The sequence below is a fragment of the Monosiga brevicollis genome, genomic scaffold (genome assembly GCF_000002865.3).
Source record: "Monosiga brevicollis MX1 MONBRscaffold_9 genomic scaffold, whole genome shotgun sequence".
Lineage (NCBI taxonomy): Eukaryota > Choanoflagellata > Craspedida > Salpingoecidae > Monosiga > Monosiga brevicollis.
In genome coordinates this window covers 391,949-414,973 of record NW_001865046.1, presented here as the reverse complement: position 1 = coordinate 414,973, position 23,025 = coordinate 391,949, and the positions used below count along the sequence as shown (strand labels likewise).

The following is a 23,025-nucleotide window of genomic DNA, read 5'->3' as shown; positions in this document are numbered from 1 at the left end:
GTATCTCCCCCTCTCCCTCGACCCCTCTCTCTCGCTCTGCTGGCGATTGGCTCTTGATTTCGTCGGGGGTCCAACATTTTGAGTGTCCACACACAGGAATGGCGAGAGCCCAACTCGGCATCAGGTTCCATTTCGGTGGAAACACGAATTTGTCATGTGTGGGGCGCGGAGTGGGCCTTGCGTACATCAGGAGTGACCCGTCTTGATACCTCTCTCTTTTTCGCTCGATCTCTCTCTCAAACTCTCTCAATCTCTCTCTTTTTCGCTCAATCTCTCTCAATCTCTCAATCTCTCTCTATCTCTCTCTCTCTCTCAATCTCTCAATCTCTCTCTATACATGTGGTAGTTGTGCTTTTCCCTTTCTCTCTTTCTCAAACCGATCTCTCTCTCTTTGTCTGACGTGTTGGGGGAAATCAAGGCTTGGGGTCGTGCTTTGGGACGAAGATGTCATTGTTGCGCTAAACTGTGTCTGATAGGGTGCTGTGTGTAAGGTTGGGGTTGGTTGCGAAGTTGAATGGGGAGCTGAAGAAAAGGCAGAGAGTCTGTTGAGAAAGGGGGAAACAGTAGCAAAGAGGTGATAGCCACACTGGACCCGCCATCGAAAGAATGTCCCTTGCATCAATCAGCGGTCTGCGTGCTTGTTGTGCCGTGCCACATCCTTCCCAAGAATAAGGACGGCAAACTCCAAGTGACCTTGATGGCTCCAAACTCCAGCATTTGCTGACGAGAATAGCAGCGCTCATCAGCCCTGATCCAGGAGCTGGTCCATTTTAGTCATGCCAATGACGCACACTTGTTCTCATGCACCTGCCTCGATCAAATTGGTTGCATACAAGCAGACAGAAGTCCGCGTGCCTCGATTTTCATCAAAAGTCCTCGCATGACCCCCGTCAGTGAGTTAGGCTGACAAACACCATTTCAAGAAGAGTCAACAGTCCAAGGCACAAGCTACAACACAGACAACCATCATCATCATCGCAAACAAGACCAAGCCTCCGCCTGCCCACCCAAAAACTACATGCACAGCCTCACTGGCCCAGCAACTTGGGCTGGTGCTCCCGTGAGATGACAGGAATACCAGGCCTGCGATCGCTACAATGCCCAACCAGCAAAGAGAGCAGCATCGGAAACCTAAGCGGTCTTTTTGACCTTGCTCTTCAGCTGGCTCTTGGCCTCAAAGCGCATTGAGAAAAGGGTCAAAGCTTGACTTGCCAACACCAAGGCCCCGCCCACATACAGAAGCGAAAAGTGGCCCTCCAACAGCCGCGGCACCTGATACATGGCCAGCAAGGCCGCAAACAAGATGGACCACCCCCAAAAGACATAGGCCGAGCGAGCACTACACATTCACACCATATGATCTGATGAGTCAGGCAATCGATCATGTACGACAAGTAAAAGCACACATGCGCCACAATTTCTCTGCCTCAACTGCCATCGACTGATTCCGCTGATCCCGCATCAAGAGGAACGCCAAACGTACCGCACGGGCATGTCGTGGCGCTTCTCTTCAAAGCAGCCGTGCTCCGCATGATAAGCCAAGGCCTTATCCATCGTAGCAAAGGCATCAACACAAAATTGGGCACTGCCCTCGGGATCCGCAGGCACCTGCTCAATTGGCACTCGCCACACATACGCATCCAATCGACACGCCTTGGAGCCTGACAAGATCGACATGGCATTGGGCTCGCCATTTGGAAAGGCCAGCACACAGCACAACACGCTTTGCGCTAAACGCCGCCGAACAAGAACGGAAAGTAAAAAGAACGACATTTAAAAAAAAAACCCCCGAAAAAAAACCTCAGTGAGCAAAGTCAACGTGACACAGCCTCTTCCGAAGAGACCAGGGATGTGGCCAAAGCAAGGACATCAATCAACAGAACGTACTGTGCTTGCGCAGCTCTTCCATGGCCACAACGTAGCCCTTGGTGCGAGGGTACATGACGTGCTACCACATTCCAAACATGAGCATCCCACATGCCCCACGGCCCGTCAGCCATCCCAAAAATGACACTCGATCGCTCAACAGCAGGTGACCACGCACGATACACAAAGAACAAACAGCGTGATGCATTTGTACCAACCTGAAACTCGGGCAAGTTGTTGCGGCGGCAAAACTCGAGACCCTTGGCATGTTTTTCCGGCGTCTTGCGCGTGCCTTCAGCATAAATCACCTCCTGCAGTCGTAATGTTGCAAAGTATACAGTTGTGCCGGCCAAGCATGCGCAGACATGAATATACACCACCATAGCCGGTCAAGCTATGGCTTAGAAAAAACAAACAGCCCATCATTCTGCTTCATCCCTGCGGCGCACTCGTACCCAAAAAGGCAAGGGGTAATCCTGCAAGCGCGAAAGGCCCTGGTGAATCTTCTTCTCGTCCTTCTCCCAATTTCTGACAATCCAAGCATCCAAAGGAGGCGAGGACGAGGGCGTTGACAAATGAAACATGCGGCCAGCATCAAAAGCAAGGCGTGCTTTTGCTTGTGCAAGTAAAAGATGAAAGGCAGTGGTCCGACAAGACGGGACGCTCAGAGTTAAAACTTAACTCGGCGCCAAGCGTCAGCGCTGTCATGCGCCAGATTTCAATACAAACCGGGAGATGTAGGTATATTCCAGGAACCACCAGCTCCAACCCAGTACGGGTAAGAAGGCCAAGTCCTTCTTCAGCAAGCACTTGGCACCCTAAAGCGTAATGCATGAGCAAGCCACGTGTGTGCTCGCGCGATTACTTCCCGTGTGGTGAAAAGACTGCCAGGACTGCTTTGCTTAGCACCCCGGGCGTAAGCATACACGTACCCCGAGCACGCCGAATTTGTCGGCCAAGAGCCAGCCAATGAGCCAGTCCACATTGGAGACATGATTGCAAAGCGCCACGCTTGATTCAGTACCCATGAGCTCGAGGTCCTCGTCCTTGCCATACACGACCAGACGACAGCCGGACCATTGTTCCAGCATCCACAACAACTCTACCGGACACCCAAAACCAGGTGAGTGCGCCCCCTCATGGACCGAGCCCAAAAATTGAATATACACAATCCCCACTCCAAGCCTGACGCCCAGCTCAAGCGATAAATCTGCTCATTGTCTCCTTCTCCGCAATGGATCGGAAGCGCAGGGAAGAAGGAAAACTTGTTTTGACGAAAGAGGCAGAAACCAAATGCAACGCCTTCGCCCCCTCATAGGCACGCACCCGTCCAGTAGAGTTGTACGATGGCTGAGTTGGCCAAGCGATAATGTTTGCGCGAAAAGACCCAAATGGGAAGTGTCAAGATTTGCAGACCAACGCACAGCAGACCGCTGGCAAAGAACACGCCAGCCAACCAGGCATCGACAAGCACGGAGAGCAGGGCCATGATGCCGACGACAATGGTCTGAAAAGGTTTGAGGCGGGTACAATCCAAACGGACAGCCGTTGCGAGTTGCGGTCGATGGTTGTTGTAATTTGCCCTTCTCACCCCAATCTCGCTCTCGAGATTGACCCAAGAGGTATGGGCTACTGCAGCTGCACAATACAAACGCACAGCAAGTCCGTGGCAAGAACCAGCCACAAAGTGATCAGCGGGGCCTGAAGATAGGCAGACATTACCGTGCACATCTTGGAAGCAACCCCTCGCGCCGCAACCCCCTCCCCCCTTCACCTGCTGCTGATGCAAAAGACACATTTGCGGCAAGCGAGCGGATGCAAAATCTAACCCCCACGCACCCTTCCAACCACAGCCAATCTGGCCGCCGTCCCTTCACCTTTTATCCCACACACACGCGCGCTGCGCGGGCGCTCTTGCCCCGGCCTCAAGTTCACCCTGATGGCCGCCCGCCGAGTTTTGATTCGTGATCAACAACAACCACGTTGCACGTCTTCACGCACCTCCAAAGTTGCAACGGATGAAAATGTCAGATTTTTCAGGAGTTTAAGTCGGTGAGGAATAAGAAGTTGCAGAAAAGCTTGGTTTATAAGGTCAACTTAAGCAGAGTAAAAGCAAAACAAGATGTAGAAAGTGCCAAGCCGAAGTAACAGGACCCAGGCACATTCCGCTCATGCATGACGAGCAGACGGACTTGGGCCGGACCAGACACCACTGTGCCTCCTCTTTCTGGACCCAAGCCAAGTCAAGCTGATGGCCCTGAAAATCGGTCACGGCGTAGTTCTCCGCATATCCTACCTAGTAAACAAAGGCTGAGTTGGCATGATCATCCAAGCCATTCTCCGCCCGCCCCAGCCCCGGACTGGTTGCTGAGGCACTGTTGAGCAGCTGTCTCTTGGCAAAATCGGCCGTAAAGCTAAAACTGTGCAGCACATTGCGGGGATCGGATGGCCCGGGAAGATCAGGCAGCTGGCACTGTGTGCACAAGTCCTCCAACTTGGGCAATGCGGCCTGCACGACGATCATTCCACAAACTGCATTCGGAAACGACGAGGGGCTTCGACATGAGACCCATGCCAACACGGTCTAACAAGAACGAGGAAAAAGACGAGGCAAGGCGAGGCAGTTTCAAACACTGGACGTACAGCGACACTGGAGCGGGTGCTGCTTGCGGCTACGAATGTGCACGCCCGTAATATTGCACGCCATGGCACGCCCGGGCTTCACCTGCACAAAGGCGTGTCGCTTGGACACAAAGTTGCGGCGCGTCTAGCACACCGCACCACCGAGGAACCCCCAAAAGACAGACGAGGACAAATTCAGACCACGAGCCATGATGAGCCATGACGAGCCACGAGCAATGAGTCATGAGCCACAATCTCAAAGCCCAGCTGGCACTCACCTTGGCGGTGAATCGAGACACCGGTGGTGCAATGTCGTGGGCGTTGGCCAGCCGTAGATGAGAGCCATAGGTGTGAAAAGTCTCAACCAGCTCCAAGACTGGGCCATCCAAAGGCCACCCGTGACCTAAAAGCGGCAGGCGCGCACCATCAATCCAGATGGGTGTTGTGACGTGACCCGTAAAGCCAGCGAGAAAAAATTATAAATTAAAAATCAAAAAAGGGAACAGCACACCACAGCAAAGAGATGCATCGCGTCAAACGCGCGAGAGACGTATCGTACCCGTGGCCAGAATCTCCTCGTGGAATTGGTCAATAAATGCAGAAGGGGTGTCACTTTGATACGAAATGCCCGAGAGCATGCTCATGCTATCTCGGCCCCGTGACCTGAGGGAAAAGGCGTTCAGAGTCTTGAGCATTTGGCGTTTGAATGAGATCGCGCCTGCATTTGAACGCGTACGCGCGTACCGGTCAAAGTCGTCATCCAGCTGTCTCAAAGCCTCCTAGCAAACGTAGCCGTTGAAGCGAGGTGGCGAAATCAGCTGCCACGTGTGTTTCATGCAACTCTCACCGCCTGACGTGAGATGCTCACCTGGTTCAGTGTATTACGTGAAAGAGAGCCAGACTGTGTTGAGGCTTCTCGTGCGGCTCCCTCCGCATTAGAGTTGTCATACGGCACCACATCCGACACAGAGCGCAGACCACCCTGTCCACTCCGTCGGGTGCGCGACCGGCGTGCAGAGGGCGGGGCCAGGGCCAGCCGACGCGAGAACACCTGCGTCGAGTTGTGTCGGCTCATGCCGGGGTTGGCCAGGCGCGAGAGGACGGGCGACATGGGCACGGCCTCAGGCTCGGTTCCAGCATCTGATACCTCCATGCGGTCTGTCAAAAACAACGCCGCCGTGAGCTGTGAAGAAGTGGGAGGGGGTGCAAAATGTGCTGACAGCAACGACATTCGACATACTTGAAAGTCGCACTTCCCGGGCTGCACCTATTTCATAGCAGAGAGCGAGCGTGCGCGTGCGTGTGTTTCATAACAAGGCAAGTGGGCCGAATGAAAAAGAGCCGGTTTACGAGAGCCTGATTCAGAACTTTTTTTTAAAAAAAATAAAAAAAACTTTTCAAAGTATTCCAAGAAGGGGTCTTTGGGAACCCAATCACTTACGGGTAAAGTTTGCAAACAACTGCACTGTGCCTCGACCGACGCCTAAAAGCCCGAAGCACATGCAAGAGGGCAGATAGTAGGTACACAGAATGAGCGACGCCCAATCTAGCCCAGCTGGCTGATAGCCTAACCGCTGCTTTCCCTAGTCGAGTTCGTACCCATGGCCTGAGGCTGAGCGGTCAGCTGCACCACATGACCTGACGGCTTGTGGGACAGCTCCTCGACGCTGATGCTTCCAAAGCCGAGAACATGGTTGTCGTCGTTGGCATCGATAATGTGCACCGCAATGGATTCTGACTCTTCACCAATCTCGCTATAAGATCCGAGTCACACAATCAGACATGCACAACTCCACTCCGGTCAAAGCCATACCCGAGATAGAGAGAGGAAAGCACGCAAGCATTACGCCGCGATGAGGAGGCAGGTGCAGAAACGTACAGCGAGAATTCCTGGTTGTACTCGGGGCTGAGACTTTCGGGGCAGTTGTGAGTCTTGCACTCCTGAAAGGGCCTGAGGAAGAAAACAGCATCAAAATCAACGACCATGAGCCTGATTCTGACGCGGTGCTCACCCAAAGAAAATGACTCAGCCACTCTTCGCTTGGAAGAAATTTTCTCGTGCGTTGTGATTTCAGACGAGGAGGCTACGGTGCACTTACGCGTCAACATAAAGCGCAGCCAGCGTGGAGATGGCCTCGTCGAGCTTGAGGTGAGCGCCCTGAATGCGCACGTTCAGCGTCCCTGCACCGTGTGAATCTATGTGCGGGGTCGACGGAGTTGGGTCAAGGCGAGAGGCGAGAGACGTTCAGAGGCCAAAGTCACGGTAATAGGCGCCATACACGGACCTTGCTCGTATAGCGAACGGCCCGTGGGCTGTCCACTCGAGGTGATCTTCACTTTGGGACGAACGCTCACAGGAGCCACACTGAGGGAGCCTCTGGACGTTGGCCCCATGGCCGTACTCGTGGAATCTTGGACGGAGGCAACATCACGTGCCGGCCACTGGGCAGGGTGGAAGCAAGGTCAGGGGTTCAGTCGGTGGGCAGTGAGCTGAGCTGGCACCTCGAGCGCGAACAAGAGGCTAAGCTCGGTCTGACCTTGAGAGACCCGGGATCTTGCATGCAGGCTTCAAGCGCCGCGCACAACTTGGCCTCGACGATTTTTCTAGGTGCCTGGGTGGAGATGATGTTTCCAGCAAAAGGCGGGGCGGGTGAGCTGGAGCGCAGCCAGCCAGCCAAAGATAAGAAAGGCGGGTTTCGGGGCTTGCCTTGAGATTGGACGGGAGCTCAACCTCGAGGACATCCATCTGCAACACACTGAGGTTGATGATGGGCGTGCTGCGATCGGTTTCCCACCACATGGCCGCCTGAATGATGCATGCAAAAACAACGAGTCAGCATGTCATGCGTGGGCCTGGTGGCGGGCACTGGCCGGTGAGGCTGGACACAAACCTTTCCGCGGCAGGCCGCCAAACGAATATCGCTGTGTTGGCCATTGGCCAGCTCGATGGCGATCATGATTGAATCAGTTTCATCTGCCTGTGTCAGATCAAAGTTCACCTCGAGTTGGACACGCACGCGACGAACAGCATCACTGTCACCGACAGCAACTTGCGTGGCCTGGATCCCACTCAGGAGGGGTCGAAAATTGGGAGGCATGTCTACGCGCGTGACATTGAAGCGAACCTGTGGAGGGAGCACCACCGGATGCATGTGCACAAATGAGCTACAAGGCAAAGGCGTGCCAGAAACCAATCACGTGCAAATAAACATTGCTCCAGCAGGGGCGGGGAGAGCCTTACCTGGGTGGTGGCGAGGTGCGATTCCTTGATACCATGAAGAGTGCTGTTGAGAAGCTGAGCGGCAGCTTCAAGCATGCGCTCTTGATTGTAGTCGAGTTGGGTATGCGCCCACCACGCGTTGAGCCAGCGACAGGATTCAACAGTCAGATTTTCGCGGTGAAGGTGTCGCCGTAGAGCAAGATAGGCCAAAAGAGCACCAAGGAGAATAAATCCGAGAGCTGGCAGGGGCCGAGCGCCGACTGCGCTGAGGCCACAGAGGACCAAGAGTTCGGTCGATTGGGAGATCCAGGGAGGCAATTGAGGCTGCGACGCGAGGTGTTCCACCACCTCGGTCACATTGACCTCGGGAAGATACTTGCTGGCGTGTTGCTTGATGATATCAAATTGGCTGCGTCGGCGTAGAATTCTCTCTTCAGCTTGAGTCGGGTTGGGAAAGATGATCGTAGCCAACCACACGGCCAGAAGCAGACAGACCCAAGGCCGCTGCCACGCAGCACGGGCACACAACGGCCAGGCCATCTTGTGCCAGCTGAGCGAGCCAAAAGCTTTCGTGACGAAAAGGACGAGATCTCTTCGATCCTACTCATGAAAACAACTTGCAGGCAGATCAAAAGACCCAATTCTTTCTGAATCTTTGCAAGGCGATGCCAACCCTGCCGCCCGCCGGCCGTGTACCCAAGAAGCACCGCCCGCCGCCCGCTGCCGACCACCGTCGTCCGCAGCCCGTCCGCCGCTCAAAAAAAAAAAAAAAAGAACCAAAAAAGTCAGACAAAGTAGCAGTGTGGTCTGTAGTGTGACTCTCATTACACTTTATCTGTATATGCTACCATTTGTCACTTTGTTGCATGAGTGTGTCAATTATCACGGTTTGTGATAATAATGTCAGCACCTGACGCACCTGTCTCAAGCGTCTCCTCCTTTCTCTTCTCTCTTTTCGCTCTCTCTCTACATTACTCTCTCTCTCTCTCTCTCACTTCTCTCTTTTGTCTGACGACGGGCCACGACAGCATCAAAGAGAGAGAGAGAGAGAGAGAGAGAGAGAGAGAGAGAGGGGTCTCGGGTGACGACAAGCGTTGGCTGCCTTTTGCGGCCTGCCTGCTGCCCGGAGGAGGAGAAGGGGGGAAGAGGTGTTTTGTTGCCAGTGTGCTGCGGCGTGATTTGATTTGGTGGGGGAGGTTCAACTTTGTCACCATGGCCAAGCGATCAACCGCTTCCGATTACCATGTGCCCGCCACTTCGAGCAACTACTTTGATCCCGGGGCACCGCTCGCCAAGGTTGGTTGGAATGTGCACGGCAGCGCATCGCTCGTTTGATATCCCTGACTTCTCATGGCGGTTGGATTTGGATTTCACTCGCCATCGGTTGTACGTAGCTGCCCAAACCCGGCGACCACTCCATGTACCAAGGTTTGTGCTGCCTCTGACGTTCTTGCCTGGTTGATGATGCCAAGGCCTGGGCCTCCGAGCGAGGCACTTGGCTTTCAACCCCGCTCTCAACAACATGCATGACTGTGTCTTTCAAGGTCATCGCTTCTCAGACTCACCCTGTAATGACCCTTGCCCGATGTAGACCCATCAATGTATGCGCCACCAACTATGACTGGTGTTTCTGCCGTCGATACGGTGCGCTATGCAATACCTTCTCCCGATGCCGCATGCATGGCTTTATGGCTTTCCCTTGCTATTGGGCAGATGACCTTTCAACCTTCTTGGGCACACACACACACACACACACACACACATGTCTACCCACTTTCACCTGGCAATCTATCGGGTTTGACTGATTGGACCGCTTACTTTGCAAAATAGCTTGATTTTGCCTCGAATAACCCCATCGTGAGCCAGGCTCTCCCATCATTGGCGGATGGAAACTTTGCATGTAAGTACTGTGTTCTTGCTCCCAACATACCAGCCTTTTACCTACCCCGATCCTGAGGGAGCCCCTTCTTATGGGTATTTCTAAACCCCCATTTCTCTCATTGTCACCCAACCCTGAGGCATTTTGCTCATCACTGTTTCCGTTGCCCTCGCTTGCTGCGTCGACAGCCCTTCTAGACCGAGGAGATGTTTCCGGGTACCCTCCCACATTGGCCTCTCAAATGAGCATGGGCACTTCTGCCTCGGCCCAGATGTACTCGGACTTGCCGCCGACCTCAGACACCTCTTACAACATGGCTACCACCACCATGTCCCATGTTACAAGCATGCAGTCCATGGCTTCAAGCATGCCCCATGTTTCAAGCATGCAGTCCATGGCTTCAAGCATGCCCCATGTTTCAAGCATGCAGTCCGTGGCTTCAAGCATGCAGCCCATGGTCTCAAGCATGCAGCCCATGGTCTCGAGCATGCAACACGTGGCCTCAAACATGCAGCCCATGGTCTCAAACATGCAACCCCTGGTCTCAGACATATCTTCAACCATAAGCACCATGCCTCACTATTCACAAGCAGCATCCGTGTCTCAAGCGGCTTATTTCGGCAACACGGACCTGACTACCCATGGCCAAGACGATATTTCTCAGCCCTCCGCTACCCCTGGATCCTCAAACGTGGTTGACATTAAGAGCTGCGTTAAGGCGTACCTTGAATCGACACACACGGGCGCACAAGATATGAAGTTGACCATCCTCCATCCCCGTGTGGTTCAAAAGAGCTATGGCAACGAGAAGCGCTACTTTTGCCCGCCACCGCAGATCCACCTGTCGGGGCGAAACTGGAACCATCCGCAGCTAGGTGAACCACGTGTTTTTGTCAGCATGCACCTCAACTACGAGCACACCCACCAAACTGAAATTCCGCTCTCAAGATTGGCGGACAGCGAGTTTCACGGCACAGCGAGTCAGCTCTTTATTCCTGACACTGACAAGCGGAAGAGCTTTTGCCTACAGCTCAAGGTGTTTTTTCAGAATGACGAGTCGAACGAGGTGCGCGACGTGGGCACCTTCCCCTCCAAGCCGTTGCGCGTCATCTCCAAACCGAGTAAGAAGAAGCAGAGCAACAAGTCGCATTCGGACATGTATATGGAGAGCGGCTGTGAAGCCCTCTTCTTTCATCGCTCGCGCAGTACCAACGCGGCCACATACTATTTTCGCCTCAATGAGGAGGGCCAGCCGGATTGCTCGGACGAAGGCTGGCACGCGCTCAAGCTTGTGAACGATCATACCAATGTGCGTGAGACCAAGCTAGACCGTTTTCTTCCCGCACCACATTTGCCTGTGCCCAACCCCCCTCCTCCCTCTCTTCTCGCACCTTTGACACTCACTTGTACCTCCGTACGGATATTTTTTTGGGGTTCTCATGTCCTGGAACTATGATAGCAACACAACGAAGCCAACCTTGCCTCGCGCAACGACCGCTACATTGTCTACGATCGCCAAGTTCGAATGAAGGTAAGTGCGCCACCCGCCGTGCAGCTCTTTGCACGTGGCATGTATTGCTCACCGACCTTCCACACTTCTGGCCCCTATTTCACAGTGCGCACAAACAAACAAGGAAATGGTTTGCACCATTCACCGCTGTGATCGCAACGCAGTGGTGCCTGTGGACAACGAGTGTGTCTCCCAACTTCAGAAGGTGGCCATTAGCCGAGTCAATCCTGAGACAAAGGAAACCGAGTACCTCAAGTTTCAATCGAGCAATGGCTCAGCCTCGGTGTTTTTTGAGCGTGCCCGCAGTAAGGCGGACAAGGGGAGCGGTGTCCAGCTCTCCGAGCAATCCATCTGGACGGTTTGCACGGGAGCTCGCCTCGAGTACAGCTTCTTTGATCACACCATTGATCGATTTGTTCAACACATTGAAGGCGAAATGGTCAAGCCCATCACGCCCGTGCCTCTGGTCGATGAGGTCAAGGTGGGGGAAAAGCACACATGTTTGCTGTTTGCTCAATCGCTCGCATGACCACCTCATCGACACGCTCTCGTTCCGATTTATATGCAACCCTTTGATGCTGCTGCGCAACAGTCCTTGGGACCAATGGTAGAGCTCTATGGCGAGCATTTCAGCACCATGTTGACGGTACGTTCCTCCCCAGCCGTCTTCTGTTTCGCGCACAAATACATGAATTTGCACATCCACAATAATGTATAAGCTTCACTGTCATTGGAAAAGCAAACATGCGGGTTCCATGCGAGCTCCAGAACCTAGGCTCTTGAGCCGACGTGGCTTGTCTTGTCACCAACACCAAGTGCTGCAGCTGACTTTTGCCCGGCCTTGTTTTCGGATTCTAGGTTTTCTTTGGCCCGGCACCTGCTTGCACGTACTACCGGTGCGAGGAGCTGCTCTTCTGCAAGCCGCCTTCGTATGCCGAGGTTCGGGGTCGTTTCCGGAACGCGCTGTGCCCAAGGGAGCCGTTGATGGCCACCTCTTTTGCTGCGACCACTTGTGCTCGCTGACTCATTTGGTTGTCCATAGGCCGTCGAGTCATCTGAGGCTGTCTGTACTGCCAGCTACACCGTGCCACTATTGCTGGTGCGCAATGACGGCGTGATTTACAACACGTTCAAGACGTACAAATATCAGCCTCAACCTAACGGCAGCATGCGGGCGGCATCAAATGCTAGTGAGGTGGGCGGCCCTCCATCCAACGCTAGCAGCCACTTGCTGTAGACTTGCAAGTCGACACTTGAGCAGTGACACATCGACGCAGAGCCTGCGACGGTCCTTTGTCGCATGCGTGCAACGTGGTTCTCTCGGCGCCGTATATTGATAAACTCTCGGGAGCATGGATAAGAATTTTAATTGTATCTCTACCCTACCTCAGCCTCGTGGGTCAATCACTCGTTCGTTCTGCCACACCGGGCAGGCGGCGAGTCAGCCATCACCTCGGCTTTCTCAAGATGCTTCATCATGGACGTGTTTTGAGAATCATGACAAATTGTTGTTCAACATCAACAAATTGCTTGCGTGCATGGATCTTTGGGTACAGAGCACTTTCTCTCTCTCTCTCTCTCTCAAACTCTCAAACTCTCTCAAACTCTCGCTCAAACTCTCTCTCTCTCTCAAACTCTCTCTCTCTCTCTCAAACTCTCTCTCTCAAACTCTCTCTCTCTCTATCCGTCTCTCTCTCTCAAACTCTCTCAAACTCTCTCTCTCTCTGTTTCGTTGGCGAGAGTCGCAGTGTTGTTTGGTGGGGCGGTGGCTGGAGACTGGCATCGAACCAATATTATGCGCTTCATGTCGCCCATCATGGCCGCTTCACATGAGCGCGCCAACCCTGCGCTGGGCGTACTCTTGAGCCTGGCCACGGCGCTTGCTGTATGTGCACCTTCAAACATGGGTGTGCATGCCACCGACGCCACGCCCTGTGAGGTGCTACCTGATCTTCAGGAAGCTGTCCTCGAGGCGTGCCCGGTTTCAGATTTTGAGACACTTGTTGCAGCCGCTCAGCCCACTGCCTCGGCCCTGCCCGGCCTGTGCTCTTCTACCGCTTGCCGCAACGCGCTCCAGCGCCTCTACGATAAAAGCCGCTTCTGCCTCGCAGTTTCAGCTGTGCTGAACGACACGAACTTTGATGAGATTGAACGTGTCTACATCAAATCCCTCGAGGTGCGCGACTCATCATTGGCCAACTCTCTGTGTTTCTGCCTCCCTGCTTTGGTTTATGTGAGCGTCTTTATGCTTGGACCCCATCTGATGCTTGATGTGGTATTGCATGTTGCCACGTCCTTTCCGCCCGCTCCCCCGCCTGGCTTTTATTTTAACCTCTCCGTTTTTTTGTTTTTTTTTTTGTGGGGGCGGAAAACGCTGGGGGAATGGCTTCTTTGGTGCGGTGCTCCTGATCGATGTAGTGCGATAGCCCGAGCTCGGCCTGCATCGACACGAATCGAGACACTTTGATTTGGATCTCGTCGACCACCTTTGGTATTGATTGCTGGCGAAGTGCACGCAGCCTTCTTCGTGCAGATGCCGGCGAAACTGCTCAGGTGTGGCTTGACCTCTGCTCTTCATCACGAACAGTTTGACGCTTGGATTGCACCGCCCGCCCTCATGCTTGCCCAAATACCCAATGCCAACGAATACGCAGGCCCTGGCAGCAGAGACCTGCTCCTCTTGCTCTGCCACCTTTGATCGCTACCTCTCCGCAATGATAAATGCCCAATGCACTGACTGGCCGGCGTTCAAGTTTTGGAAGGCACGTTGATGCGCGCAACAGACTTTCACGTGAGCATGAACAACGGGCGCACCTTGATCTTACACCCGGGAAAAACGCAGAGCCGGTTTGACTACACGTGTACACGCAAGAACAACATGTACTGCGCTGGAGTGTATAGCGAAGAGCGCTTTTATAGCCTGCTGCCCCGTGTTCAAAATCTATCCCTGAGCGTTGCAGCGCGCGAGTCCCTGCTGGGCAATATGTGCACCCCCTGTGCCTACAAAGTCAGAATATCTGAGTTGCAAACCCATTGCTATTGACCCTGGGCTTGCCGTAACGTGGCTGGAACTTGCCACCCGATTCACGCAAAACGCTCCTCCTCATCTACGCTTCGATGCTTGACAGTTTCTCAGCCTCATGGCAGCAGAGAGCGAGTTACCCACTGAGTACATGCACCTTGAGGCCCTGTGTGTGCGCGATGAAGTGAGCCTATCTGGATGAGAAAATTTGAACCAGTTCTTTTCAAGCACACAATATGCCCCTATGGTCGCATGTGGCTGCCCTCACGCTTCGGTTTGGTATGCGCTTGCGTGCACGGATCAGGAGCGTTTTTGCTACCCACGCCTTGCGAATGTTCTAGCCCTCAGCGATGAAAACACCTCTCTGGCCCGTTTTGGCCAGGCGCTTTGCCACGTGAGTGGCTGCGACGCACAATCGGTCCGCAAACTGCTTCTTGAAGAAACTTGACGCGCTTGACATTCTTGGCTCTATATTGCGCGCCGGCAACTGTTTGTTAGGAAACTGAGATGGGACGTTGCGCCAGCAAGATGCTAGTGCGCCAACAACTATACCCAGCCGCCGTTGCATTCTCCATGCCCGTGCCCGACAAGGACCTTGTCTATCAAGAGCAGGCTTGCATTAGGTCTACCGACCAAGAGGTAGTCCTCTCTTCGCCTGTCCTCTGCCACCGGCACCGAGTCAGCGTCCCCCTCACCAGCTGACCCCCTTCTTTCCCGGGGACTTATTGCAACCTGGCCACAGCTATGCTCGAAAGTTGCAGAGGATGTGGCGGGGCTCATGACGGTCGGGCTTCAAGCTACAGGCACCAACACGGGCCCAGACATGTGTGACCGTGTGCCTGCAGATGACCGTTGTACCTGGTTTGTACCATGCGTCCATGTTTCATGACGAGTTCAGGCCCTTGAGTAAAGCAACCCGTCAATTTGGAACTCAACGCAAAAGCTTGTGCCTGCACCCGTGGTTTGCGAACTGATAGGGGTTGCCAGCGCCGATGGACCCCGGTTCGCAACGAATATGGTTGCTGCTACGCGACATATCGGCAGTTTGCTCATGACGTAGGCTTTTCGCGGACGATTCCGCTCTTGTTGCATGCCACGCGGCGAATACTTGAGTCAGCACTGCCGCCATACCCGTACCTCTTGCACTAACCGGCACAATGCATTTTGCTTGGTCATGCAGCTCGGTGCCTCCTCATCTGACTTGGCCACAACGTTTGGGCACTTGGATGAGGTGGCTGCAAAGTGCAATCGCAGCTTTGTTGATGCGTGCCCCGCCATCGCTAAATCCACCGCTCAGCAACTCAGCTTGGTTTTGACCGACATTGACGCTGATTACGCCCGCCACAATAAAAGCGGTGAGAGACCCAGCCACCATGTATCATTGCAATCTTTTGGTGCTTAACAGTCGTTTTCGGCCTGCGCTCAAGCTCGTCGTTTGGTCGTAATGCATCCATTGGCAGTCATTCTCAAGGCTGTAGGACCCGACGTGCAGCGCATTCTTGGACTGTCGGCTGATGCGTTCAACATTACCGATTTGACCACGCTAGATGGTGTGGCGACGCTGATCATCACGGTGTACGGAGACCATGCAGCCACAGTGACGCAGCTGGAGGCAGCACTGCAGGCAGACATAACCAACAATGCAGTCATCTTCATGAACCTTCAAAAGGTGTACGGTGAGCGCTGCTACACGTGCGGCTCCGCCCTACTTCAAACGTCGAGCATTCTCTTGGCGTTCCTCTTGATCATGGCACTTGAGCCATGTTGGTCATGAGTCCCCAGGCGATCCTGTGCAGCGAGTGTGTCCGACTGTCTCCATCCTTTAATCTGTTTTGAGGCGTGTCCGTGTGCTCCTGTGCATGTGCCTGTGCGTTCTGCCTCACCACCCCTTCTGACCCCAATTCACTGTGAAGAATGCTCGCATAATCCTCCTTCCATCACACACCAACGCACAACGCACGACATGAAATGAGAAAAATCATCTTAAAAAAGTAACGGTCACTTCATTTTGCTCTCAAAGAACAAAAAATTCAAAAAAAAAATTGTTTTGTGGCAGAAAGCGCCAAAAGGCAGCGGGGGAGACAGCCATGTGGATTGGCCATGGAAGCTGAGTCCGAAGTTCGTGCGCGGCTGGAGCGTGCCAATGCGCCCTGTATTGCATTGGTATGTCGAATCGCTACGGGGCCCTGCATGTGCCGTGGACCTGCACCTCTTCGTCGCACTCATTCAAGTGCTGGGGACGCAGCTCAAGCCCAAACGAGAGAACCAGCAGGGTCAGTACATGAGCCTAGACTCACCAGATGTCGTCAAGGCAGAGCCGCAACGTGGCTTGTACCCGTGCCTTGACGACAGCAAGATTCAGGCGTTGATATCAGGCACACCCTGTGACTGTCCTGGATTCCAACTGAAGGCTTCGCCCGCTGACGTTCTCAAATCCCTTCAGCTGCGTTGTCCTCCCGGGGCTTCCCCGCTCAACCTGTACGCCTATGGCTTGCGCACAACCTTTTCTCCTTGCCCCTTGCCTCTTCCCCCTTCCCCTTCCCCTCTTTCCTTTTCTGTTAGCAGTGGTGCTTTGCCTTTTTTTCGTGTTTTTTTTTTTTTTTTTCTAGTTGCGCTGGCCCCTCATTGTCAAGTGCATTTGTGCTAGGCTGCAACAACTACAATGCAGCCACTGTCAACACGACCTGAGCGCACATCCAGGCTCAGACGATGTGCAAGATGAGACGGCGGTGCAGCTACGCCGCCTGCGAGCTTTCTACATGCCAACGGGCCATGCACGTGTCAACCTCTCGCCTGCCGATGCCATCGTTTCCCTGCGTGCGCACCCCGGTCGGTCCCTTCATGCGGTTCGCAACTACAAGAGCGAGCCCACCGTCTCCTAAAGGCCCAGACTGACTGTCCCCCTTGCTATCATCTGCCGTGCCCCTTGCCATGACCGTAGACCCGGCTGGTCAGCAAGTCAGCCTTTGCGTGTTTGATGGGGGCATCAAAACTCTCACCCGATACACCCATGCATTCAAGGCCGGCTCAACGGTGTCCAATCTGACTGACGCAGATGGCCGGTCCAAAGGGCGACCGGTAATCCCGGCTTCATCCGCCCCGAGTGTGACTCAGCTAAAATCAGAAGGCTCAACGCTGCCCCCAGCCAGTGTGGACTTATCCGTGCCCACATCAACACCAAAGACCGTTCGTGATCCGCTGGCCGTATCAACCAAAAAGCCTCGACAGCTGACGCTGTTTGGCACGCGAGCTACGAAAGCGTGTCCTTTGCCTTCCGTCACCAATGATGCAACAGCAACGGGCGCTGATCCTGAACCTGAAACCAAGAAGCTGCCGGACTTGCCATCAGACCCTGTTGCTCCTCACCAACGGATCGATGCCATGTTCAAACGGACCTCTGAAACGGCCAGTGGTGGGAGGAATGCGTCAAAGACCAAGACCAAGCGTTCCAAAGTGACGCCAACACCAAACATTACTGCACCCACTGATTCAAAGCCAGGCGCAATTTGTTTCGCCGTCGAGCTGCCCAAGACTAAGCCACCGCCCCCAACTGCTCCCCCTCCCCCCATGTTGTCCACGACTTCTTCAAGCACGCATACCAATCAAGAAAACGTGCCCTCGGGCACAGGTCTTCAATTACGAGGATCCAAGCCAAGCGTCAAGCCACCCCCTCCGGCGATGCAATCTCCCCCACCAGCGCCGCCCAAGAGTACACAGCAAACGCTGCTGAATTTTGGCCGACCAAGCGTGAAGAGCAAGCCAAAGAATGAGGCGCACCGCAATGCAGTGACATGCCCCTCCTCTCAGGTAGGATTGCAGTTGCACTCGTTCATAAACCATGAACACGCTTGCACTCGTATCCGCCATCCTCCAGCGCCACCCGACCCTTTCCCTGGCCCTATTCTCTGCAACCTCGGGAAGATTGCATCCGTTTCTACAACGCACATCTCACGTCATGCTTGTCAACTGGTCAAAAATTTTCTCGCTTCTTCCAGTCTTTGGCCGAAGAGCTGGTGCAGTCGAAAAACAGTTGCACGTTTTCATTCTCGCGGCGAGCAAGCAAGACGTTGCGATTTCTTGCCGCCCCCGATGGTGCTTGCTTTAGCTGGCGGGCCACATCTAATGATCTTGTGCGGCTGGGCGCTAACGGTGATGGCAATATCTTTGTGACTGGGTAAGGCTGCCGTGCGCTGCATGCCATCGCGATTTTGATCCGACTCAACCCAGCTCACTGCCATTATTGCCTGTGAACTACATGCGTCGTGTGTGCTGCCTCGGTGCGGCCGAACAGAAACACTGAACTGCCCGACACCATCATCGATGTAACTTTTGGTGGCGCAGCCCTGAGCCTATTATTGGTTTTGACCGCACGCGGCAACATCGAAGCTGCCGTCATTCCGCCCCATCCACACAGTGACGTAGAGCGGCAGTCACTCGCCGTCGTTCCTGGTATCGCCACGCCCACTCTCACAGCGAACGAGGACTGGTTGGCTGTGGGAACCTTTGAGGATGGTATCTGCTGCTACCGGCTCGTTTCAGGGTTGGTCCCGTTTCTCCAGCTTTCTTGCAACGCCTTGCAAACATGCTTGTGCGAGCAACGCCGTAGTCATGGCTTGCTCTGATGGGCTGCTAGGTCCGGTTCAACGTTTGAAGCCCCACTACTTTTTCAGCTCCACATCTCAGTGACCGTGACAGCCCTGGCCTTGATCCCAAACGGTGCGATAAGCGCAACGCACGCCGGGAAATCAAGTGCTTCCACCCTCACAACGTCCGCCATTTGCTGTGCTTGCAATTCTAGGGGGCAAGACGCCTGCCGTCTTGGGAGCAGGGGATGACAATCATCTTCATCATGCCGGCCTTCCGCCCGTGGGCACGACCTCAACCTCTGCGCCGCCTGTCGTCACCCTACCTTCACACGCAGCCCTTGTCACTCAGATCCGCTCCGGGGGCCCTGGCGACCTCGTGGTAACCTTGGCGAATGACAGCAGCCTCTGGCTTTGGCGCGCGTCCAAGAGCGCAGACTTCAGCACTGCGCCTTTAGTCTGCGTGCTGCGCCTTCAATATGGTAAGTGTGTGCGCTGGCCTGTGCCCAGTCATGCATAGCTGTCGTGCCTAGTTTTTGCGTGCATGCTATTCGCTCTGTTCTTGTGGGTCTGCCTGCTGTTGTGATTGTTGTTTTTGCGACGTCTTCTCATTCGTACGTTCTGGCCTCGACTGCAGGCGTAGACCACGTCTTGGATGTTGCACTGACTGAAGCAGCCATCCTGCTCTTGACCATGAGTGTGGGCTTCAAGCCTCGCAAAGGCCTGGCCTCCTTTGCTTACCCAGGCTGCGTGCTAAATCAATCAGTGCCCTCTTTGGCGGTGCCACTCCCGCTACAAGCCAGCGCAGAGAAGAGCGTTTGTCCTCTCGCCCTGGATTGTCACGCAGAGGCGGAGTCGGTTCTGGCCAAGACTGCGTAAAAGCCAGTCGTCCTCAATCGGCACCTGATGTAAAGGTGAGCGTGTCTGAGAGCGGGACAAATATCCAATGCTAAGAGCAACAAGGCACTGAGTGCTTCCTGACAAGATGAAGTTTGGCCAACATAGGCCCAGGCTGAGCGTGAGATGAAAGTTTACGTGTTAATTAAAAAATTGAAGAGGCAACTTTGCTTGACCCGGACGTCATAAATACAAACTACATGGCCACAGCCAACAAGCTTTGTTCCATGGCACAAGCAGCCAGCTCCTTCACAAACTCTTGCACGATCAAGACTTTGAGCGCACGGCGCTTGCTGTCCTTGATCTCGTCCCCAACTGCACTAACGCTGGGCGCCGTGTCCGTGGTGGCCCCAAGTGCTGGGCTGGGGAGCGGTGGGCGCTCTTGATCCAGAGTGGCAAGCGCAGCGGCAGTGAGGCGTGTGCTCGGGTGAGAAGCAGAGACGGCGCTTGCTCGATGCGAGGATGATCCTGAATAGCTGCTGCAGACCGAATCGCTATCTTGCTCGGAGGTACCGTCATCAAAACCGCCGTTGGAAGTGGTGGCAGCCTCGTCGTCGATTGTCGGTTCTTCTGGACGAGCGTCTCTCCTCGAAGCACCATCGGCGTCTGAGGCTCGGCTGGCTGGCGTCGGTGCACTTGTACTGACGCCGCCAGGTTCATTGGCAGCACTATGAGGTGGAAGGGCGACGATGGATGCCGCTCGATCGCGACTACGACGAGAAGAGTGGAACGTGGCTAGAGGTCCACGAGCGGGTGAAGCCGGTGCTGTTGTTGAAGGGGCCTTGACCCTGTGCTTGGGCCGAGAATACCCCTCGGCACCAGCGCGATAGGCGTGAAGATTGGCCTCGAGCCCCTCATCCTCGGCCAAGAGTCGCAGGCAATCTTCACGCAAGGCGTGCAGCTGCTCAACGAACGAGATACCCTCGATCGAGGGCGAGTTGAGATCCAAAAGATAATTGCGAAGCGCTGGTACGGGCAAGGATGCAAGCATGGACACGATGCTGGAAAGAAGAAGATTTGTCTAGGAACGACATGGACCCAGAACGACGATGTGGAGGGCACGGACGACAAGAAAAAAAAAAAGGAGATGAGGTGAGAGGCCAATCGAGGTGGGATGCCCAAATGTTGGCAAAGCCATGAAAAAGTGGGATGAACGACTACCGCGAGCGCGAGGGGGCAGAGGTGGGAGCAGAGAGAGCCCAGCACACAGAATCGCTGAAACATATTTTGACACTTGAAACGTACTGCCAGGTTGTGCTCTAGCATGCGCCGAGTCAGGCGACTCAAGGTCGCCAGAAAAAGACCCTCGCTCTCACATCGAGAGACGGCCGAAGCATTATCATTGACGGTGGCTGCATCGATATCCAAATCTTCCTTTCCGAGCCATTGGTGGGGACGAAGCTGAAGGTAGCTGAGGCGCCAGGTCGCACAAGCTGCACAGGCAGCATCCACGCCTTGAGACGCTGCATGCAGATAGCCTTCAAAAGTTCGTTCCGAGGGTGAGATGGCTGTTTGTGCAGGCACGAGTTGTAACAGCTTGCGCCCAGCCCTCATCTCGAGTGCGTTGTGCAGCGCAAAAGCAGACACGTCTGAAGACCCGTTTGGATGCGTGCCACCTTGCAGTTGAACGCGGTTGGATTTGTCGGCATGTACGCTGGTGCTTGTGTCGGTGCCAGCGCCAGTGTGATTGGCAGCGCCCGTGTTCGTGCTAGTGCCAGTGCCGATGTCGGACTCGGGCTCGCTGTTGCAGCCCGAGTCAGCCGGCATGAGGGTGCCCGGGTATGGCGGGCGAGAGGCGGCGGCAGCGGCGCGTGCGAGAGGGCGGTGAACAAAGCGTAGGCACAGGCGAAGGAGGACGTCCTCATTGTGTAGGCGGATTAGAGCCTGGAAGAGACTGAGGGCCGTGAGGCTCTGTTCGCCAAGAGTTTCGAGGCGCTCGACCAGTCGGTCCAAAGTCCAGCAGCCTTCAAATTGGCTAGCCAGTAACAAGCGAAGAAAGGCTCCCTGCAAGGGAGTATTACGTGTTCTGCTGAGACTGATGCGCAAGTAGTTCATGGCGGCCACCGCCTCTTCTGGTGCGCGGTGGTGTAGCGAGGGGAGTAAGACGCTGAGCATAAAGCCGTGGTAGACTTGGTCGAGAATGAGGCCACGCACGGAGGAGGGCACGGCACGCACAACCTGACCACAAAAGGTGAGGGCGTTAAAGTAGTGCGCGGCGCGGGGCACACGGTGCGAAAAGGCCTTGGCACCGTAGGCCCAGGCCTTCAGGGCCTTCCGACTCCGCGCAGGCAGGGACATGGGGAGATTGGAATAAGCGCCGGCGAGGGCGCCGGCGACTTCTGCGGCGAAGATCTCATGGCGCAGGAGGAACTGCTCAAGCTGTTGACTGTGATTGGCCAGTTGGCAGCAAGTCACGACAGCTTTACGAGCAAGCTTGCCTTCGTCGGTATGATGCTGAACAAAGGGCATGAGCGCGGCAAGGAGGGGGAATGCCGGCTGGGGCTTTTCCTCCAGAAAAAGGGGGAGACATGAAGGATTGCGTTCCAGGTACTCGGTAAGGCGCAGCAAGAGTTGCATATAAATGTTGGCTTCGGCCAGGGCCAAGCGACGCTGATCACGGCGTAGGACCTTGATGGTGCTGTTCAGGGCTTCGAGGACCTCGGCGTGGATAAGCAGAGGGTGTTTCAAGTGACTGAGCACTTGGAGTATGAAGCTAAGCCAGACGAGGCGTGCGCCCAGGGGTTGGTCTCCAAGCAAACCCTTGGCAATGTTGTGCAAGCGCTGTGAGGTGAGCAGGTATTGCAGGCAGGCGCCCGTCATGCCATCGTGGATGCTGGCCTCCTCGGCTTCAAGGACAAGATAGATTTGTTGCAGCTGCTCCTCGGCCGTCTTGATTGGGTTGAACAGGTGGACACGCTTGGTTTGCATCTGCACGAAACAAGCCGGAGGAAAAGATATCATGAGCGCAGGCTTTGGTGACACACGGGGCAGATCAAGCCGAGTCCGCCGCAAAGGTAGCGCCGTGGCGTGCGTGTACCCGCGCCGCGAAATTCTGGAGGAGCACGATGAGACGCAATGCCTCACGCACCTGGTCGATGGTTTTGTAGAGCTTGCTCAGGGCCGTGTCAAAGAGCGCCGCTCGACCGGCTTCGGAGTGCAGCTGAGCCCCGGACGGGCCATCCCCACCGCGCGCCGCGCGCAGCCGCGACATGAGGCCAGCCATGGCACTGCTTCCTGGCAAATGCCTGCGGTACTTGATCTGATGCGAAAGCCAAGGTGAGAGAGCGAGATAGGCTGTCAATGTCAAACCGAGGCACCAACCCCTGCCCCTCCGCCTCTTGTCCCATCAACACGATAGCCCAACCCAGCCAAAGACCACGCGATCCGCTACCCCCCGCTGCCATTCACCCCCCCCCCCCCCCCCCC

At 54.9% G+C, this 23,025-nt stretch overlaps 4 protein-coding genes across 4 annotated transcripts; 1 reads left to right on the top strand and 3 right to left on the bottom strand.

Annotated features, from left to right (window-relative positions):
• Positions 1-827: 827 nt before the first annotated feature.
• Positions 828-3,355, bottom strand: MONBRDRAFT_32290 (uncharacterized protein; the record flags this gene model as incomplete). The annotated part of the gene is made up of 8 exons (XM_001745458.1): positions 828-1,339; positions 1,484-1,730; positions 1,888-1,948; positions 2,085-2,177; positions 2,322-2,394; positions 2,596-2,684; positions 2,799-2,968; positions 3,193-3,355. The coding sequence occupies 8 exons, from the start codon at positions 3,353-3,355 to the stop codon at positions 1,132-1,134; spliced, it is 1,104 nt and encodes a 367-aa protein (XP_001745510.1). The 3' UTR covers positions 828-1,131.
• Positions 3,356-4,162: 807 nt separating this feature from the next.
• On the bottom strand, positions 4,163-8,248 carry MONBRDRAFT_25161 (uncharacterized protein; the record flags this gene model as incomplete). Its single annotated transcript, XM_001745457.1, has 16 exons — positions 4,163-4,398; positions 4,510-4,633; positions 4,767-4,864; positions 5,048-5,151; positions 5,233-5,267; positions 5,357-5,646; positions 5,729-5,755; positions 5,930-5,971; positions 6,088-6,242; positions 6,368-6,439; positions 6,588-6,684; positions 6,774-6,930; positions 7,026-7,100; positions 7,220-7,294; positions 7,380-7,613; positions 7,730-8,248. The coding sequence occupies 16 exons, from the start codon at positions 8,246-8,248 to the stop codon at positions 4,163-4,165; spliced, it is 2,340 nt and encodes a 779-aa protein (XP_001745509.1).
• A 360-nt stretch (positions 8,249-8,608) lies between these two features.
• MONBRDRAFT_25160 (uncharacterized protein) lies at positions 8,609-18,805 on the top strand (the record flags this gene model as incomplete). The annotated part of the gene is made up of 27 exons (XM_001745600.1): positions 8,609-9,004; positions 9,103-9,136; positions 9,300-9,352; positions 9,539-9,608; positions 9,776-11,001; positions 11,047-11,118; positions 11,204-11,578; positions 11,690-11,743; positions 11,956-12,036; positions 12,140-12,292; positions 12,654-12,854; positions 13,175-13,273; positions 13,940-14,104; positions 14,226-14,303; positions 14,424-14,513; positions 14,618-14,758; positions 14,862-14,980; positions 15,097-15,175; positions 15,300-15,474; positions 15,580-15,795; positions 16,176-16,282; positions 16,365-16,544; positions 16,729-16,948; positions 17,061-17,926; positions 18,115-18,293; positions 18,411-18,631; positions 18,753-18,805. 27 exons carry the CDS (start codon positions 8,609-8,611, stop codon positions 18,803-18,805), a joined length of 5,703 nt encoding a protein of 1,900 aa, XP_001745652.1.
• A 990-nt stretch (positions 18,806-19,795) lies between these two features.
• On the bottom strand, positions 19,796-23,001 carry MONBRDRAFT_36947 (uncharacterized protein; the record flags this gene model as incomplete). Its single annotated transcript, XM_001745456.1, has 3 exons — positions 22,688-23,001; positions 20,845-22,527; positions 19,796-20,620 (listed from the first exon to the last, which is right to left on the bottom strand). The coding sequence occupies exons 1-3, from the start codon at positions 22,820-22,822 to the stop codon at positions 19,796-19,798; spliced, it is 2,643 nt and encodes an 880-aa protein (XP_001745508.1). The 5' UTR covers positions 22,823-23,001.
• Between the last annotated feature and the right edge of the window lie 24 nt (positions 23,002-23,025).